This window comes from Meles meles, chromosome 16, assembly GCF_922984935.1.
Source record: "Meles meles chromosome 16, mMelMel3.1 paternal haplotype, whole genome shotgun sequence".
In the NCBI taxonomy this organism is placed as follows: Eukaryota; Metazoa; Chordata; class Mammalia; order Carnivora; family Mustelidae; genus Meles; species Meles meles.
In genome coordinates, this window is record NC_060081.1 from 27259819 (window position 1) to 27280670 (window position 20852).

The window sequence follows — 20852 nt, forward strand, 5'->3', positions numbered from 1 at the left end:
ACCTTTATGACAGCATTTAATTGGTGGCAGAACTGTCCTCTGAGGTTTGGAACCTGCATTCTTTTTCTAAGGATCCAAGGAATTAGGTGCATCTAATAAAGTCTCTCCTTTTGTCCCAAGTTCCTTTAACCCCTTTCCCTTTGCTACCAACAGAATCAACCAAAACCAGCCTTCTCAGAAGCCGGATGTCCAGCCTCAAGAGCTCAGCTTGCAGTGAGAGGACCAATGGCCTTTCTACTTCCAGCAGCTGGAACACTCCAAGTGACAGAGGTAAGCCAGAGAGGGTCTCTCTATATCAGGAAGCACAGGCCAGCCTCCCTTTGCACAGTGTGTCTGCTCCTAAAAACCTGAGTATGGATACATTTTGGGGGAAACAAATCATTTTTAAGTGGGTTAAGATTGCTTCCTATTCAGGGACTCCTTGTTAATCATCTCTGTCTGCTATAATGAACTAGATTTTCTTAGGCTAAGATTTGCAATTACTGTGCCTGGATGTTTAATGTATAAGCAACTCACATAACTCTGGTGTTAGTGTAGTCCTCGCTGCTACTGCATGTTTTGAACTTGAAAATCTAATACTTCACAGCTGGCTAATTTTCTTTCCTTCTGGAGTGCCTGGGTGGCTCAGTCAATTAAGCATCTGCCTTTGGCTCAGATCATGATCCCAAGGTCCTGGGATTGAGCCCCACATTGGGCTTCTCCCTCTGCCTACTGCAACCCCTACTTCTGCGCACTCTCTCTCTGTTAAATAAATAAGTAAAATCTTAAAAAAAAAAAAAAAAAAGACGAAGAAGAAGCTTTTATTTTCTTCCCTTCATTCAGAGGGGGCGACAGCTGGTTCATATTGTCAGCCTTTTGGGGGCTAAATTGTGAGGAAAATATGACTTTTCCACTCAGATTTTATTATAAGAAAAAAACTTTATTCTTAAAATAGTAAATTTCTCAGAGTTTAATTCCTATAGGACTTTCCCCTATATGTCAAATTGTTGATAACTAGTAAATCAAATTAATGACATAGATACACACAATCAATCCCCTACATAGGAAGAGGGACTGAGTGACAAGTGTACACTCCATCATAGCTGAATGTAACCTCTTGTTCTTTAGCGCTGATCATTATGATGTCTTTTCCTCTGCTTCAATTAACCTGTCATAGTCCCTAGGTCTGCTATATGCATGGTTCTTAAAGGGCTTATCTTATGATGAGTAGAGTATGATTTCTTAGATGTTTAACCAAGTCACTCCCAAACATGCCTCCTTCTAGATGCTTCCAATTCAACTAGCTAATCTTTCTTTTCATTTGTAAGTCCAAGTTTATATAAGGATATATACTAAAAATCTGAAACATTGATTTGAAATATGTACCTATAACTAAACAGGATCTAGTAGGGATTTTGGTTTTCTAGACAGAGTAGAAGAACCACAAAGAAAACGCTCAGACACTAAAATGTTGATCAAGGTTCTTTTGTATAATTTGGAGGAGTCCAGTGAGGACAACATTGAACAATCATTGGCTAATGGCATTCGCAAATTTAACATTTTAAAAATGTGTTTTCTAGGGAATGAGGGAATGAATGTCTCATTCTTCCATGGAGAGGGATCTCAGTGGATATGGGATGAAGTAGATAAGCAAAACACTGATAGGGCCATATTCATCTATGTATTGGTCTTTACTGTAATTGCAAATGAATTTTGCCAGAGAACCTCCCATGACAGTCAGGATTCTCTGAAATATGGTCCATTTATTAACCATCAGTCACAACAGAACTGAGAGATAAGTATTATCCTTTTGCATTTTGACTTAAAAAAACCCATATATTGGGAAATTATACAACTATCATTTCTCCTTCCACAGAAATAAGCATCCTGCTGACAAATGAGTACCTAGATGGCAAGTCATTAGGGAGAGTGAGTCAAGAAGGAAAACAGATTCATGACCAAGAGTGAGTACCCAAATTTTACCAGGGAAGTTTTGTTATGGTTTTGTTTATTACAAGTTTTAAAGCATCATATTCTGTGTTCTTATTTCTTCAAGTATGTCTTCAGAAGACTGGCTCAAGATCCACGGCTTGGTTGCCAAGAAACTCACCATCATGGATGCCTTGTCCATGACAGCGGTCCCTCACATCCCCACCTATGTTCCCATTCTGGACAAGCATGTTGTTTCCAAGGTCTTTGATGAGGTAAGACTGATTTTCTCTCTGTCCCTGCCTGACATATTTTTCATTTCCAGTTCAAATAAAATGTAGTCTACTTTAGTCTCGTATAGTTGTAACAGAAATGTATTTCAGCCATTAAAAAGAAAATTATTTGTAAAGATAGTAAAAAGGAGAGAGAAATGCTCTTAAGAAGTTTTATTTTTAAGCTTAGAAGAAATTGGCCCTTACTGGGTTGGTCATTCATAGGTGGTTGCTGGTGGGTGGCAAGGTGGAGCAGCAAAAATGTCTGAAAAGCTTCTCAGAGTTATGAGTTGGGAGTGAACATCATCTAGTATCAGAGGACGAGGGGAGAACTTGTGAGACACAGTGTCCTCCCTTTGCTTACCTTCTCTTCTTAAATATAGTGGCATCTTTTTTTCCCCCTAAGATTTATTTATTGAGAGAGAGAAACCTTGTCATGCCTGCATGAGTGGGGGGAGGGCAGAGGGTGAGAATCTCAAGCAGACTCCCTGCTGAGCTCATAGCTTAACATGAGGCTGATTCTCATAGACCCATGAAGTCAGGACCTGAACTGAAACCAGGAGTTGGCCGCCTCAGCTGATGGAGCCACTCAGGCAACCCCATTGGCATCTTTTCTATCATAAAAGTCTCCAAAGGAAAAAGTCACAAAGAGAGAGGGAGCAAGAGAGAAACAGAGGCAAAGAGAGAAAGAGAGAGCTTGAGAGAGACTGAGAGTGAACCAGAGCCAGAGAGAATCATAGGAGAATGACAGTCATGTCTTTTTTTTTTTTTTTTAATATTTATTTGACAGAAATCACAACTAGGCAGAGAGGAAGGCAGAGAGAGAGGAGGAAGCAGGCTGCCTGCGGAGCAGAGAGCCCGATGCAGGGCTCAATCCCAGGACCCTGGGATCATGAGCTGAGCCGAAGGCAGAGGCTTTAACCCACCGAGCCACCCAGGCGCCCCGACAGTCATGTCTTGAAAGGGGAAAAATGCAGTGGGAGGGCATGGTAGGCTTACATGTGGAAGAAAGCCAAATAAATACTGAAAAGTTTCCCTTGAACTGGGCAAATAGAAAGTCCTTGCTAAGTGGAGCAGCCAGACTGTTCAAGAATGAGGAACACACAAAAACCAAGGATATGAGGATCAAACCCCAGTGCTTCTGGGCATATACAGTGGCAGCTAATGATTTAAATAGAAACATATCAGGCTAAAAAAAACAAAAAACAAAATGCTTGGTTTAAGAGGAAAAAAAAAAGAAACATATCAGGCTTTATATTCGCTAAATGGAAATAGTGTCCTTAAAAGAACTTATCTCATCCTGAAATGGTCACAGAAGAAATGTAGGGTGTTTGGGATTTGCTTCCAAATCATTGGGATGGTGGGAGTTCTTGGGGGAGGAGAGGAATAGATAAAAGAAGATTGGCCATGAGTTGGTAACTGTTAAATTTGCATAATAAGAATATTGAATCGGGGAAGCTCATTCTACTATTCTGTCTGCTTTTTTATATAGTTCTGATTTTCCGTAAAAAATTGAAAAAAATCAAAGGCCAGAAATCTTTTTTTAAAAAGGCTTTGTCTAACTGGTCTTGATGTATTTGGAAAAAGCAGAGGAATCGGTGAATTTTTTTCTTTTAGTCACATTGGAAACATCACAGTGCTGGAGGTCAACATGTGCCCTGGTTTGGCACGACCAGCGATTTTTGCTCTGGAGGTTGTATGAGGTTGATGCTATTTTCCTGCTGACTGTGCCTCACGGTGAGTGGTTCTGTCCCTGGGTGAGGCCTTGTGACTGGCAGGTTCTATTTGTATTTCCAGCGAACTCTAACCTGATTAGTCAGGATAACAATGTATCACTTGAACTTGACTTCTTCCAGAAGCAGTAGAGAGAAGCTGAACACTGATTGATTTCTTCTAGGAAGTTTGGTGGCAGGCTTTCCTATTCTGTGCACTTATTTTATGAATATTCTTCAGCTTTATTTGGAATAAGATGTATTTAGTGAATTCTGCCAAGAAGTAGAATTTTCTTGTGCTTCTCGTGTCTCCTTAAGCTCAGGTCTTAATAGGTCTTAATCTCTGGATCATGAGTTCAGGCCCCATGTTGGGCTCCATGCTGGATGTGGAACCTACTTCAAAAAAAAATAAGGTCTTAGAGACTTTTACGCATGTGTAGATATGGGTCTGTCTGATTCTTACTAGTTTCACATTTCTTCCTCATTATTGAATTATTATTGAATTATAATTGAAGTAGGGTTGACACACCGTGTTACATTAGTTTCATGTGTACAACACAGTGTTCGACAACTCTATAAGTTATGCTGTGCTTACCACAAGTGTAACGCCCTCTGTCACCATCCAGTACTATTATAGTACTGTTCACTATATTTCCTGTGCTGTAGTTTTCATCCCCAGTTCTTTCCCATCATTAATGGACATTTACACTGTATCCTTCTTTTCCATACCACAAACAATCCTGTAACAGATTTCCTTGCACACACAGATTTTTGGGCACATAACCAAGTCTTTTTGGGGATGGATTCTGCGAAGTGGTATTGCTAGACCCAAAGGGTGTGCACATTTTAAATTTTGACAGATGCATGTATTGCATGGAGCACTGGGTGTGGTGCATAAACAATGAATTTTGGAACACTGAAAAGAAATAAAATGGAAAATAATAAAATTTTGACAGATGAAATCAAATAACTTTCCAAATAAGTCTTACATTTCTACTAGAGCCCCACGGACAGCCTTTTTCCTAAGAGGGGCCTATATAATATTTGTTGATAAGCATTTGTTCTATAAGTATAGAAATGCTTTGGAAACCCTGAAAATAGTATGCAGATATAAAATCTTATTCAACCTGTCCTCTCTTCACTGGTTCATATTACGAAGAAGTAAACGTAATAATAATATACCTACTCTGAGATTGTTACGGGATCAAAAGAAGTAATGCATATATAATAGCCCATACTTGCAGGCACTCAATAAATATTGGCTTTTATTTTTAAAATATTCAACAAATATTACATGCCTACTGTATGCAGGCCCAAGTTGATCTCTAGAGTACAGACAAATAAGGCAAACAATGTTTCTACAAACACAGTTTACCATCTCATGGAGGAAATAGCAATTAAAATAAGTCCTGGTTAATGACAAGTGGGAGGTGCCTAGTGAAGATGCAGGAGAGGTCCCCTAAGCTAGTCTCAGTTGTCAAAGAAGGCTTCAGGCTTGGCTGTGGGAGTTCAGACCCAGGGGCAAAAAGGAGTTATGAGGTGAGGAGATGGGGAGGGATGTCCTGAGCAGTGGGGGAGCAGGTAGGGAAGTTTAAGATCCAAGAAAGCTTGTCATTCTAAAGAATGTTTGGTGTGACTGGAGGAAGGTTAGCACTAGTAAAGGAAGGGCCTTGATTGGTTAAGAAGTTGGAGTGTCATCCTGAGGACAAGCAAAGGGGTTTTAGCAGAAGATCAAGTTTAGGCTTCAGTTGCAGTGTGCAGAGTAGTTGGAGAGGTTTAAGGCTGGGAAGGTGAGGGTCAGTCAGGAGGCAAGGCCTGGGTGACTCTGATCCGGTGGCAAAAATGAGGGTGGAGCTAAGGCGATTTTTTCAAAGTCAGATAGATAGGACTAAACCGTGTGGGGCTGAGAGAGAGAAAAATATGGAGTGATTCCCAAGAAGGAGAAACTAGAATAATAGTGAGGGTCCTGTTCTTCAGAAAAACATTCTAGTCTTCTGACTCTAGAAAGCAAAGCTAAGGGGTAAGGATCAACATTTTTCAGTTTCATTCCACCATTGACACTTGTGCTTGTAAATGTAAATGTGACAATGTAAATTGTGACAATGTGACAATGTAAATTCTCATCACAGACCTGTGAGTAGGTAGCACACAATCCAGCATGCTTACCTTCCTCCATTATTGATAGTAAGCGCATGCATCATGAGGATGATGGGAGTACACTGCGGTAAATTCCATCTTCACTATCGAAGCATGCCTGTATCTTTTATTCCTTAACATTTTCTCTGACTGGAGGAGACCCTCACTTAGAAATGGGAAGAATAGTAAGACAATAACCTAAAAATACATCCTCCTTAGTGGGATGTATAGCTTTTTGAGATCTGGGCCTAATGTTTTATGAAAAAGTAGACAAAAAAGTAGAATGGAGCTGAAAAGGAAACCTGAATCTTAACACACTGCACTGAGAATTTTAATTGACTCTTAACGCCTATGTTCTGTGCCCGGTCACATCTGTCTGGGCTGAATTGTAAAGCAGTGTTTGGCTTTGTCCCCAGCTCTTTGTTTCATTCATGACTTATGTATGGGCTCTTTCTTCTTCTGGAACACAATGCTGTTTTGGTTTTCAATGTTTCCCGGACCAGCATCAAATCTGTCACCTTGGAAATGAAGTACTGAGCAGAGAGGTTGCCCTAGCAACTCTTCATTACAAGATGCTGACTGGCACTTTGGGTTTCCAATGGACCAGATAATTTTACCTTAACTCTTTCAAAAAAATTAATTCACTGCCAAGTCATATACAGGATAAAATTGTTCTAGTTATTTGATGAATCTGGAATTCCAAGCTCTTTATTGCCAATTGCTTCAAAGAAAAGTAAAATAATTCGGGAACATGAATCTGTATCATTGGAAAGTTTACCTCATCATCATGTTCTTTAATAACATCCCATCAAGGCTTCCTGTTTTGCCCTAATCTGGGTTCATTAGGCACATAACTCTGTGGTCAGATACACTCGGCTTGCATACTAGCTCAATCATTTACTCCTGACAGGCCATGCACAATCCCATTAATAGGGGTTTTGAGCAAAGCATTTGCTTTCATCAAAATAGCATATATAAAAGTTAGAGCAACTTAGTGAAGTTGCTCTTCATCTTGTCATTTAGCTGACAAGTTAAGTGCAAAGAGGTTAGGGATGCTGTTAAGGACAGGCATTTTGTTGCTGTCATATATAGTAGCATTGAACATAAAATTATGTATTGATAAGATGTTTTATCTTAATTTAAAAATTAATTTTTAATTTAAAAAGGACAGTTATTACAAAAGCTATATATATATTCACTGTGTATAAAAATTAGCAAATACAGATAAATGAAAAAGAAGGAAACAGTAGAGTCAACAACTCCACCACTGAAGGATCATTTGATGGTTGTCTGACCAGACCTTTTTCACCACATATGTATCCTTTATTTTTTGTTTTTGTTTTACCAAAATGATGTCAAACTGAATATACAGTTTTGTGCCTTCATTTTTGCTCAACAGTCTACAGTGAACATTGTTCCAGGTCCACAGATGTTTATCTTCTTTGCCAATGAAAATGTTCACTAAATTGAAAAGAACAATCTTTTCTTTTCTAAAAGTTAGTATGAAAAATGTGGGAAATAGTCTACCTTGTAGTAAGTAACATATTTTCTTGGGTTTATGGAAGATCTTGTTGACATACTCCTCTTTTGCCAGTTAGTTCTGTGATCCTGCTTTCATTTGATCTTTGGAGACTGGAGATGTTCCAGTTTGAAAGCGGACATTAAAGCTTCTGCCCTCAGCAGTTTGTGCATCTGCACTGCCCAGAAACCCACGTGTCTGTGTTCAGAGTTACCCATGCAGGATTTGTGCAGCTTTGGTGTTTTTGTTATGCACTTCCCTTCAGTCCTCTCCTTGGCCAGTCTGGCAGCAAGCTCTGGGATGTTTGTTGGAAGAGCTGATTAAGTTGAAAAAAGTGAAATTGGTGAACTCAGCCAGGATTGAACAATAATTATATAAATGCCCATTTCATACTGTTTTCTCATTTTCAAAATGTGGGGTAGCTGATAAACACAGAGTGTTGTCAGGAAGAACTTTACCTATAGTGTGACTTTAACAACGAATACCTGTGCATAGTTCTATATTCTGCTTCCTTCATTTAGCTTATGTTATGAACATACTCTCTTGTAATGACCACATTTGGATGAATTTTTGATGGTTGCACTAATTTTCAATAATATGAACTACTGCAACTTATTTAAATTATTCCCCCCATTAATGCACAGTTTGCTTGGAATTTTAACAATGCCTATTTACCTACATCTTTATCACTTAAGAGCAGTACATTAAGGGGCACCTGGGTGGCTCAGTTAGTTAAGTGGCTCCTTTGGCTCAGGGTCCTGGGATTGAGCCCCACATGGGGCTCCCTGCTCAGAGAGAGCCTGCTCCTCTCTCCCTCTGCCTGCTGTTCTGTTTACTTATGCTCTCTATCAAAGAAATAAATAAAATCTTAAAAAAAAGCAGTACATTAAAAAAAAAAACTTTGCCACTTGCTGTGTGGAAATGGTATTTCATTTTAATTTTCTATTCTCTCATTGCTTCAGAATAGTTTTCTTATAGAAGCTAAATCTCTTGTTCACTTTGTTCATATTTCTAGCAAATACCTCTTAAAAATAGCAAAGTTACATTCATTCCATGACTCAATTACCAAGAATTCAAATTTGGTTGAATCCAGACTTCATTATATTTTATAATATAGATAAAACATTTTTTGAGCCTTGACCATTATTTTAATTTATATATAGTTTTAGTTTTTCAAATATTCAAAAAATGGTTACTTTGTACATGTATTATGCTAGAAAACTAGTAGGTTTTTTTTTTTGAAAGGAATAAAGAACAGCAGAGTTTAGTAGAAAGGAAAGGCATATAACAAAACCTGCAATTCAGTGTATATATTATATAGGGACTGAATGGGAAAATATGTAGAGAGTCATTAATGCTTGGCAGAGAGTAAAGAATAAACACTATTACCGTTATTGACAAAACTATTCTTAAATACAATGGCTGCTTACAGGTCTAACCCAAATTAACTCTACATGAATTCTACAACTTCTTTCTTTTTGGTTGCTGACTCTCTCTCTCTCTCTCTCTCTATTTCTACCCCCACCTTTCCTCCCTTTCTCATTGTTAAAATCTTTCCCCACAGGTTATGATTATTTTTTAATTATTTTTTTAGAAATTTTAAAACTTTTTTTAGGGTATGATTGTTAATATCGATTTGGCAAGGCTTCTTTTAGGTTAATCTCAAGAGAATTGAAGTAGGTAATATCTTGAAGCTCTTTTTTTGTTGTCAAATATTGTCCAAGACGGTCTCTTGATTTTCATTTTGAGAGGTAATAAGTAAATCATTTTCAAAGGAGATGTGATCAGGTTTTATTCCCTTTCAGAGCTGTCAGTTTCTTCATTAACTGCACCCTCCTCCCCCCATGCTTCCTTGCAGAAGCTGGGTGACCATGGTTCTGATCCCTCAAGTCCTATCAGAATGCCCCTTACGACCTCATAGTCACACTACATTTGACATCATAAAGAGAATATCCCATGGCACCACCATGTGACCACCATGTTGTAAAAACCAAGACCGTAGACTGAAGGTGTGGAGTATGACTTTGTCTTTCCCTAAATCTGCATGCAGAAAGGAATGAGAGTGGGTGCACAGAGCCAAATTTGAACTACTACCACACTGAAGTACATGATGGCCACGCAAAGCCTGAGATCTAAAACCACAAAAGAGGGAAGTAGAATATTAATATAAATGTTGTCATGTTGCTGAATATTTTAGGGTGTTGATTTGCAGTTGGGCCATATGTTGGCAAACTTGGAGAGCTATTTATAGACTTCTAAGGGGGTATTTTTTCCAGGGGTGATAAAAATATGAAGGTCTTTGATTTTGTGGAGATTGATTTCTTTTTCCTTTTGAAAGTTTTTGTGATATGTAGGTCTATTTTGAGAGTTGTGTTGGTTTTTTTCCCCCATTACTGCAAGCTTCATTGAGTGTTCAAAGCCTAGACGACTCACCTTTCAACCTACTGTTCTGGCCCCTTCCTTTTGACAAAAGTTGTTCTAGAAGCCACATGCTGAATTCCTGTGTCTGTCTGACAAGTAGTGAGGTTCGATTTCACGGCCTCTTCATTTCTTTCTCTTAAGTTTTCTAATCTTTGCCTATTTTCTTGTTTGTTTTGGTCTTGACATTTAAATTACAAAATTAGTATATGTAGCCATCATCTCAATGTCCTTTTTTTCCAAGATAGGTTTTATTACTTGAAGTACTCTTTTTCCTGTCCATTTTTTCTTTTGGTACTTCTATATGTTTTTGTACTTTTACACAGCTGTTACTTCTTTGAACAACCTAATCATAATTAATTTTAATTATAATTACTATAAATCATTGTTAGATGGCTTATAAGATTAATTTCTTCTCAAGCAAATTGACATTCTTGTTGATTTTCTCAGTCATCATTTATGCATTTTTTTCATTGTAGATTTTGGAATTTTAACATAGATTAACAGGTTTTTTTTTTTTTAATCTGTATTTTCTTTCTCCTTCTTTCCAGTTGCCTAAATCCATCCCCTGGTACACCCCCTCACTGGTGTGTAGAGCCCTTGCTCCTCGGTGATACTGGAATGTGATAGATTCGGTGGGTGGCTTGGTATAGTTGTTGGTGGTGAGGCGCCATCAATGTCCTCTCTCACTTGGCAGAACCTTTTTCAAGGGGTGAGAGACCCTCAGCCCCACACTGGCTTCAGGCCCTGAGCCTGACTTGAGCCTTCATCTTACAGACACTTATAGTCCCACTTGCTGTCCAGGAGTTGTGCTTCCATGGCCCTGCTGTCTTTAGACAAAGAGTCAGCAATTCCACAACTTCAGCCCTGCTCACTTGTTCCCAGTCCCATCCAACTTTTGTTACCTAGAAATTTATGGGCCATGCATCTGACCTTTTTTCTTTCCTTCCTCCTCTCCATTCTCTGCATTTTTTTCTTAGGCAATAACAATATAATTTTTGTTTAATTTTGGATATAAGAGGGAACATAAAAGCATGACTTATAGCCTCTTGATTGAAAGTAGAAATTTACTTCTCAGAAGCAATTCTCCACATTTTCAAAATGCCTGCATGCTGCTTATGGTTGGAATCATATATAATTTTGAAACAATATTATAGCTTGGCATTCTGTTAGTTAGACTTTTCTTTTTTGTTTAAATATTAAAATATGGAATATACTTTTTTATGAATATTTATTCATTTATCAACAAATATTTGTTGAGGGCACTTTATGTCTCAGCCAGTATTCTAGGTAATGGGAATATAGTAGTAAATAGTTTCTGCTCTGATAGAGCTTACATTCTACTAAGGAGAGAGAGGTAACATGCAAAGAGCTAAGTATATAGTATTATAGGTATTAAGAAGATGGCTTGGATTTGCGACGACGTGGATGGAACTAGAGAGCATCATGCTTAGTGAAATAAGTCAATCAGAGAAAGACAACTATCATATGATCTCCCTGATATGAGGACATGGAGAAGCAACATGGGGGGGTAGGGGGATAGGAGAAGAATAAATGAAACAAGATGGGATTGGGAGGGAGACAAACCATAAATGACTCTTAATCTCACAAAACAAACTGGGGGTTGCTGGGGGGAGGTGGGATTGGGAGAGGGGGAGCGGGCTATGGACATTGGGGAGGGGAGGCGAACCATAAGAGACTATGGACTCTGAAAAACAACCTGAGGGTTTTGAAGGGTCAGGGGTGGGAGGTTGGGGGAACAGGTGGTGGGTAATGGGGAGGGCACGTTTTGCATGGAGCACTGGGTGTTGTGCAAAAAGAATGAATACTGTTACGCTGAAAAAATAAATAAAATGGAAAAAAAAAAAAAAAAAAAGAAGATGGCTTGGAATCATAGGCATACCCTAACCCAAAAGTAAGCACCAGGTGCAAACAAAGACTAAAAAAGAAGCCCTCTCTTTCTCGTAGTCTGCTGTTCTTATAGAATGTGATCACTGAGGCTTCTCTGACGTTTATAAGAATCTCTTACAAATTGACAAGGAAAATAATCCAAAGATGTTAAATGTAATCCGATATTTTCAAGAGAAAATAAAATGTGAAATAAATATATGAGGGGGATGTTTAACTCAAGTAGTAATTTACAAAGTAGCAACGAGGCAATCCTTTCTCTTAAAAATTACTCACTCTCATCAGTTTGACAGGGGCTTACAAAGACGGTACTTGATTCTGACGAGAGTTTCCTGAAGCTGTTGTTTTCTGTGTGTGCTTGATAGAGTGTTAAAATTGGAAGAAAAAGATTAGCGATGATATCTCAGAGCCTTACTACTTTCTTTATCATTTTCTGTATTGTCTAATTTTTCTATAATTATATTGATTCTATAGTCAGAAAAACATGCTGTATAGCTCTGTAGATCATTTTCGGAGGCACTGTTAACCTATCAAATGATGCCTTCCTTCGGTATTGCTGTACAGGTGTTTCCTCTGGCACACGTGTGCAATGACACCAATAAGATGACATTAATTAACCCCCAAGGAGTCAAGCTCAATATCTACAAGCAAAAAGTGGAACAGGCTATTAAGAGCTATGAAAAGTGAGTATTAGTCCCAGCTGCTCTTTAACAGCTATGGAATTTGTTTGTGCTTATTTTCTCTTGTTTTTAGCTCGGATTTTTTTTTTTTCATTGTCTGGATCAGCTTCTTAGTGATTGCCCCGAAGGAATACAGCAGTAGCTGCCACGAACAGAGGGGCTTCCTCGGTGCCAGGCACTGCATGAAACACAGGACCCAAAGAATTCCAACAGAGTTTTGAAGGAACCATCTGCCCTTTCCAAAATCTGTAGAAATCTCAAGTTTCCCTGAGATCTTTAAAGCTTTCCCTCTAGGGGCACCTGGTGGGTGGGTTAAGCCTTTGCCTTCGTCTCAGGTCATGATCTCAGGGTCCTGGGATCGAGCCTGTTTCCCCTCTCTCTCTGCCTGCCTCTCTGCCTGCTTGTGATCGCTCTCTCTGTGTCAAATAAATAAATAAAATCTTAAAAAAAAAAAAAAAGCTTTCCCTTTAACAGAGTGAATTTGGTCATTTCAGCACAGATTTTGTGAAGTGACTAATGAAACTCCACAACAATGAAATAGTGGAGATAACACTCCTACTATGGAGTGGAGATAACATGTCTCCTACTATGTAAATCATTTTTTTCCCAAATAAGAAGGATGATCAAGTTGGCTTCAGTGAAAGTTTTACTTTTAGTCACTGTGTTAGTGCTGAGATGGAGTTTCTTTTCATAAGGGCAGATGCCCAGGCTCACCCTTGCCCTAGCTCTGTAATCCCCTCCCCACCCCAGTCCCAGCACTTTATGAAGCCTAGCACATAAACTTTAAGCATGCCCTGCTTCTCCAGGCAAGCCTTTCCTTGGTTCTGGAACTGTGCAACTGAGTTTTCACCTACCACCACATGGATGGAAGGAATGACATAAAGTATGTGAACATTAACAATGTCCTAGGCAGCGTTTTCTGGTCTGTTGTCATTTTGCGGTGTATCTGCTGTGTGTTTAAAAGAAATATAGAGCCTGACTCCTGCCACGTGGGTTGCACAGTCCGGTTTAGATGCTGGCCTTTCCCCACCATGCCCATCACAGGCCTCTGCAGATCTCCTTTTATGGGAGCCTTCTCCTGCCCTCACCTAAGAATGGAGGCTTACACAAGCTCCTTTAGCTGCCTCCAGGCTCCTCAGGACTTCTCTGAGCCTTTGCCTGCCCTCCCTTTCTCTTGCAGACACAATGAACTATGCAAGGCTCGCTCTTGTCTGTGGGCCTGAGGCTTTGCTCTGTAGATTTCCCCATGTCTCCCACACACAGGGGCTGTCCCTCCACTCTGCCTCTCCTTCTGCACCAGGCAGGCCTTCCCTTGCCTTCCAGCAATACTGCCCTCTTCCTGTCCTCCAGCTGTCCTCTTTCATTCCTGTCTTGCCTAAGCTCCAGTGGCCCCCCTTTCAGAGGCCTTTCCCCAGTGACTCCACCACACACCCTGCCTATGGCCCTCAGAGGGCTCAAAGCTTCTGCACAGGCCTGTGTCTCCTATGTAAGGATGTCAGCTTCCAAGGGCCAGAGCTTAGCAGCCTTGCTCTCCCTTGTCTCCTCTACCTAGCAGGTGTTGCTATGTGTGTATTTGACTATTGGAATTTAATTTGAATCTGATCTAATTCACATTTAGTTATTAAAATTTATCAAATTCAGTTATTCAGAGTATATTGTTCATATTATAATTGAATCTACTTGACTCAGTCAAATATTTGGGTACTAGAATTACCTTGTTTGTGAAAGCCTGGTGCAGAGCCACAAGGTAGGGCTTTTAGGTCCCAATTCCGAGCTTCATTTTTGACTCTGACATCTACTTAGCAGATCATGTAACAATTGGAAGCTTCAGATTCCTTATTTACAAAATCTTGCAAGGCAGTTGTGAGGGTTATGTAAATTATATATAAAGAGCAATTAATGTTAATTACTTACCCTTTCATTCCCTGAATCTGCTGATCCCCAAATAACCATAAATACAGTATAATAGTCCCACAGCTCTTCCCCCTACATTAACCCTTTCCCTTTCTAAAGACAGGGATTCCTCCTTCCCTAATAGCAAAATCAAAATACAGACATAGTAAGTGATTTGGCCCACTTCTTACTTCCAATGAGTGAATCTGGAAAAGCTTTTTAGGGCACTTAGAGAAATGCATATTGCTGTTATTAATAGTAACATTAATTCTAATATGATTAATATTATTTAAATTTCAATATCATTGAATTAATATATGATATTAATGTGTTATTAATATTAAATGAATATTTAATATCATTATTTAATACTAATTTAACATTAGTATTATACAGGACAAAACTTCCTGATCTTTTGCATTCAGTAGTCTTTGAGAATTTTGTTGGCATAAGCATCAATTCCCTTTTCCATCTTGCTCCACCTTTCTAAAGATACACATACTGTGAAAAGTAATTATTGAAACTTGGTTTACTCCCACTCTGTCCCCAGTGTAGTATTTCTAAGGAGTTTCCCATCACAAGTAAGCCAGATATAACCCTGAATTTGTATGATTGGCGATGACCAGACAATTGGGAAGCTCACAGTCCTTTGGCCAAAATAGTGACATAGACTAGCTATGTTGGTCACACTTACTGGCTGTGTGTGGAGTCCTTCTGCTTCAATATTTCATGAATCAAGATAGCAATTTTGGCTTTGTGTGTCTGAGTATAAACTTTGAGTCAGGGTTCCAGGGCTGGCCAGCCCTGGGGCCATTTTTCTGCTGCTTATTTTGACTTTGAGTATAAGGTCAAGGTTTCAGTTCTCAGATTCACAGGGGAAGCATCAGTTCGAACCTGACTGTGGTGGCCATCCTTAGTATCCTCTGCCTATGATCTCCAAAATGCTCTGCAGGCTGGTTAGATTTCTGAAGTGTCATTAATTACAAGTTGTTTTGCAAATTCTGGCAATTCTTGGGACAAGTAGATTTGTCAACTAGAGGTATGGAGAGCTAGTGAAAGCAACCCCTCAACCAAATTTCACTCCCCTTAAACAAAAAGAAGAAGAAAACTATGGCTAGTAAAATCCCTGAATCAAGGAGTGGACCAGCCTCAGAGAAGCCCTCATGTCCCATAGCCTCTTGGCATCCAGCAGGGCCGGCCCTCATTCTACACCCTTTGTGGGCAGTCAGTGGAGCCAGGATTAACACCCCTACCTGCCCTCAGTTCACACCCACCCACTTTTTCTGCCCTGCGTGCTTTGAAGTATTTCAGTATAGTTGGAAAATAGGGGGAATAACGAAGTTATGTAAGTGTGCTCTTAGAAAAATATTTTCTAAAGGATTAAATTAAAATTAGTGGTATGTGCTAGCTAATTAGACCCACATTCACTAAGGGTTTCTCAGTTTCCAAGCCTTGCCCATCTTCAGAACCTGGAGGGAATAAACACTGAGTTATTCCTGGTCATTTATACGTACATCTCAATCCTCCCAGCACCAAGGTAGGTGGTGTTATCCTTGTTTCAGCGATAAGAAACAGAGTTTCAAAAAGTTATGTAACACAGGATCACACAGCAGCAAAGTAGAGGCACTGAGATCCAGAACCATGTGGCTCCAAAGTCTTTGGTCTCCCTCCCAGCCTCCTTACTATATACTGCCTCTACTTTCCAAGTTTAGTTTTAAGGGGATTTTTAAATGAGGCTGTGTTTTTTTGTTTTGTTTTGTTTTCAGAGAAGCAAATACACACAAGCCAAAACTGCATCCTGTGAATCCTTTAAACAGGTCTTACAAGCCCTGCTTATCAATATGTGAACCACATTATTTTTTAAAAAACCTAGTTTCCAAATAGGCCCTAAGGAGCTCAAAGCCTCCAGGTGAGACAGCTGGCATATTGCCTGCTTCCCGACTGTTCATAATCACGTGCGGAGCATTTGCCTGAATCAGAGAGGTTCTGTGTGCCACACCAGCTCGCTGAGCCCTCACGGCGACTCTAGGAGGGGGGTACCATTATTACCCACATTCTACAGAGAAGTTGGCTGCTGGCCCAAAGTCTCACAGCTAATAAGTGGAGAAGCCAACTGAGCTTTGGGTCCAGGCAGTCTGGCTCCAGAGCCTGTGCTCTTTACTGCATGCCAGACCCCCTTGCTATGGTCTCACCAGGCTTGGGAAGGGAGGTCAGTCAGGGTAGCACCCCCCAAAGTGTCTTAGAGCCCTGTGTCGCTGATGCTGGGTCCAGTGGTTGGAGAATGCCTCCTGGAGGGGGGCAGTATTCTCCCACCTCATTTTACTGAAGCTTATTATTATTATTATTTTTTTTTAATGGAACACCAGCTCCCACCCCCCAGAACCAGTGTTCTGTGCCCTGCACTCCAGGAAGGCCACTTTGGATAATGATGTAGCAGTACAGAATGGGGGAACAGAGTGGGGCTGGCACATCCGAAAGAAACCTCACGGATTTGTAACGGAAAAGGAGCTCCGTCTACCCCATAGAAACCACTGGCTTCAGCCTCCTCCTTTCCTCTCTACAGACATGTTCAGTGATGAGCTTCAGAAAGTCTCAGCACTGCCACCATCACCAGGCTGTGATGAGTGAGCAAAGCACTTCATCTTCTTGCCCCTCTCAGTGACCATGCTTGGAAAACAAGCAGGTCAGACCAGTTGATCTCTAAAATGTGTCTTGGTCCTATTATTTATGACCCTCTTCACCCCCATTGCTCTGAAAATCCAGGTCTAGAAGAATGTCTCTAGAAGGTAACACTAAGGGCACGGTTGTACTTTTTCCATAGGAAGAAAATCAGTGGGTGTGTAGAGACTTCATGCAGAGAAAATGACAACCGTTTTGCTTACTGCCATTTCTTAGCCCAGGTTTTACCTAACAGAGCTGACAGCTGTGCCCTCCTTTAATATTTAACAGGACTGCTACAGAGCCATGAGGTTTCCGCAGTGATGCCGAGGGAGGCAGACACTCATATCCAGTATCTTTAAGCAAATGGTGGTGATGTGGTCCAGTGCAGGTGTCCCTTGGCTTGGGCTCTGCCCTCAGTGCCTTTCAGAGCCTGGGATCAGACTTTTGCCATGAAATGAACTACTGCTACTAAATACTGTTTTTCTTTTTAACAGGCGCTTGAATAAAATTGTTTGGCGAGCATTATCTCAAGAGGAAAAAGAAAAGTAAGCCAATTTCTCTTCACTTTGTTTTGGTGAAATTCACATAACCTACAATTAACTGTTTTGAAGTGTACAGTTCTATGCTATTTATTCAAAATGTTGTGCAAACCACCACCTCCCTCTAGTTTCAAAATTTTATCACCTCAGGAAAGACACCTTGTACCCATTAAGTAATCCTTCCCCACACCTCTCTCTCCTCCTCTGGGCACCACTATTCTGCTTTCCCTCTCTCTGTGTATTTGCCTCTCCTGGATATATACCAGATGAATCATACAATATGTGACATTTTGTGTCTGCCTTCTTTTACTTCATTTGTGTAAAAACTTAATGATTCCAAGTTGGAACATACATAGTCTTCTTTTATGTCTCAGTACAGATCCATTGTATGTATATACCAGCTAGTTTATCCAGCCGTCCGCTGGTGGGTATTTGGGTTGTTTCTACGTTGGGGCTATTGAGAACAATGCTGCCATATACATTCATGTAGAAATTTCTTTTTGGACATATGTTTTCATTTCTCTTGGGAACATATCTAAGAGTGGATTTGCTAAGCCATAGAGTAATATTAGGCTTAACTTGTTGAGGAACACTAGACTTTTTCACAGCAACTGTACCATTTTACATTCCTACCAGTAAGGTATGAGGGTTCTTCTTTCTCCACATCCTTGCCAACACGTGTTAATTTACTTTTTTTTTTTTAATAACTAAAGCCATCCTGGTGGTCTAGTGGGTGTGAAATGATATCTCCTTGTGGTTTTATTTGCGTTTTTCATAAGGATCAATAATGTTAAACACCCTTTCCCATACTTGTTGGCCATGAATATGTCTTCTTTGGAAAAATGTTTATTCTAAAGTTCTTTGCTCATTTTTTAAATTGGGTTATTTGTTGTTGTTGTTGTTGAGATATAGGAGTTCTTTATATATTCTGGATTTTAACCACTTAGCAGATAGATGATTTTCAGGAACATTCTTTCACTCAAAAGGTTGCCTTTACATAAAAACAGACACATAGACCAGTGGAACAGAGTAGAGAGCCCAGGTATGGACCTTCAACTCTATGGTCAAATAATCTTCGACAAAACAGGAAAAAATATACAGTGGAAAAAAGACAATCTCTTCAATAAATGGTGCTGGGAAAGCTGGACAGCGATATGTAGAAGAATGAAACTCGACCATTCTCTTACACCGTACACAAAGATAAACTCGAAATGGATAAAGGACCTCAACGTGAGACAGGAATCCATCAGAATCCTAGAGGAGAACATAGGCAGTAACCTCTTCGATATCAGCCACAGCAACTTCTTTCAAGATATGTCTCCAAAGGCCAAGGAAACAAAAGCGAAAATGAACTTTTGGGACTTCATCAAAATCAAAACCTTCTGCACAGCAAAGGAAACAGTCAACAAAACAAAAAGGCAACCCACGGAATGGGAGAAGATATTTGCAAATGACAGTACAGACAAAAGGTTGATATCCAGGATCTATAAAGAACTCCTCAAACTCATATGAACAGACACTTCTCCAATGAAGACATACAAATGGCTATCAGACACATGAAAAAATGCTCATCATCACTAGCCATCAGGGAGATTCAAATTAAAACCACATTGAGATACCACCTGACACCAGTTAGAATGGCCAAAATTAGCAAGACAGGAAACAACGTGTGTTGGGGAGGATGTGGAGAAAGGGGAACCCTCTTACACTGTTGGTAGGAATGCAAGTTAGTGCAGCCACTTTGGAGAACAGTGTGGAGATTCCTGAAGAAATTAAGAATAGAGCTTCCCTGTGACCCTGCAATTGCACTGCTGGGTATTTACCCCAAAGATACAGATGTAGTGAAAAGAAGGGCCATCTGTACCCCAATGTTTATAGCAGCAATGGCCACGGTCTCCAAACTATGGAAAGAACCAAGATGCCCTTCAACGGATGAATGGATAAGGAAGATGTGGTACATATACACAATGGAGTATTATGCCTCCATCAGAAAGGATGAATACCCAACTTTGTAGCAACATGGATGGGACTGGAAGAGATTATGCTGAGTGAAATAAGTCAAGCAGAGAGAGTCAAGTATCATATAGTCTCACTTATTTGTGGAGCATAACAAATAACATGGAGGACATGGGGAGATGGAGAGGAGAGGGAGTTGAGGGAAACTGGAAGGGGAGATGAACCATGAGAGACTGTAGACTCTGAAAAACAACCAGAGGGTTTTGAAGGGGTGGGGGGGGGTGGCAGGTTGGGGAACCAGGTGGTGGGTAATAGGGAGGGCACGTACTGCATGGAGCACTGGGTGTGATGCAAAAACAATGAATACTGTTACACTGAAAAGACATTTTTTAAAAAGTGAAAAAAAAAAAAGGTTGCCTTTACACTCTCTTGATAGTTTCCTTTGATGCAGAGGTTTTAAGTTTGGGGTAGTACCATTTGTCTATGTTTGCATTTTTGTCTGTGCTTCTGGTGTCACATCCAAGAAAACACTGCCAAATCCAATGTCATGAAGCTCTCCCCCTATATTTTCTTCTAGGAATTTTATAGTTTTTGGTCTTCTGTTTAGGTCTTTAATCCATTTTGTTTGAGTTAATTTTTATATATAGTATAAGTTAAGGGTCCAACTTCATTCTTTTACCTGTGGATATCCAGTTTTCCCAGAACCACTTGTTGAAGAGACTGTCCTTTTCTCCACGGTGAGATCTTGGCACCTTAGATGAAGATCATTTGACCATATACCTACATAGGAGTTTATTTCTGAGCTCTTTATTCTGTTCCACTGATCATGTTTTTCTTTATGTCAATACCACAGCCTTTTGATTATTATAGCTTTGTGTAATATGTTCTGGAATCAAGAAATGTGAGGCCTCCAACTTTGTTCTTTTTCAAGATTGTTTTGGCTATTTGGAGGTTTCATGAATTAGGATGACTTTTTCTATTTCTACAAAACATGCCATTGAGATTTTAACAGGGATTGCATTGAATTTGTAGATTACTTTGGATGACATGGATATTTTAACTATTAAGTCTTCTAATCTGTGAATACAAGATATCTTTCCCATTTATTTGCATCTTTTTAAAAAAATTTTAGCAGTGTTTTATAGTTTACAGTATACAAGTCTTTTACATCCTTGGTTAATTTTTTTCCTAAGTACTTTATCCTTTTTGATGCTATTGTAAATGGGATTGTGATCTTAATTTCCTTTTTG

The 20852-nt window shown here is 39.7% G+C and overlaps 1 protein-coding gene across 5 annotated transcripts in view; it reads left to right on the forward strand.

Moving 5' to 3' along the window:
• The window catches only part of VWA3B (von Willebrand factor A domain containing 3B), a 225073-nt gene that overhangs the window by 148493 nt on the left and 55728 nt on the right, over positions 1 to 20852 (forward strand). For all 5 annotated transcript variants that reach the window (XR_006815228.1, XM_045980137.1, XM_045980138.1 and 2 more), the window contains 5 exons: positions 154 to 270; positions 1856 to 1943; positions 2036 to 2183; positions 12438 to 12556; positions 17602 to 17652. Coding sequence is in view for 4 of the 5 variants with exons in the window: in XM_045980137.1 (XP_045836093.1) it covers positions 154 to 270; positions 1856 to 1943; positions 2036 to 2183; positions 12438 to 12556; positions 17602 to 17652 (523 nt within the window). In the remaining variant the exon portion in view is untranslated. The remainder of the gene's footprint in view (positions 1 to 153; positions 271 to 1855; positions 1944 to 2035; positions 2184 to 12437; positions 12557 to 17601; positions 17653 to 20852) is intronic.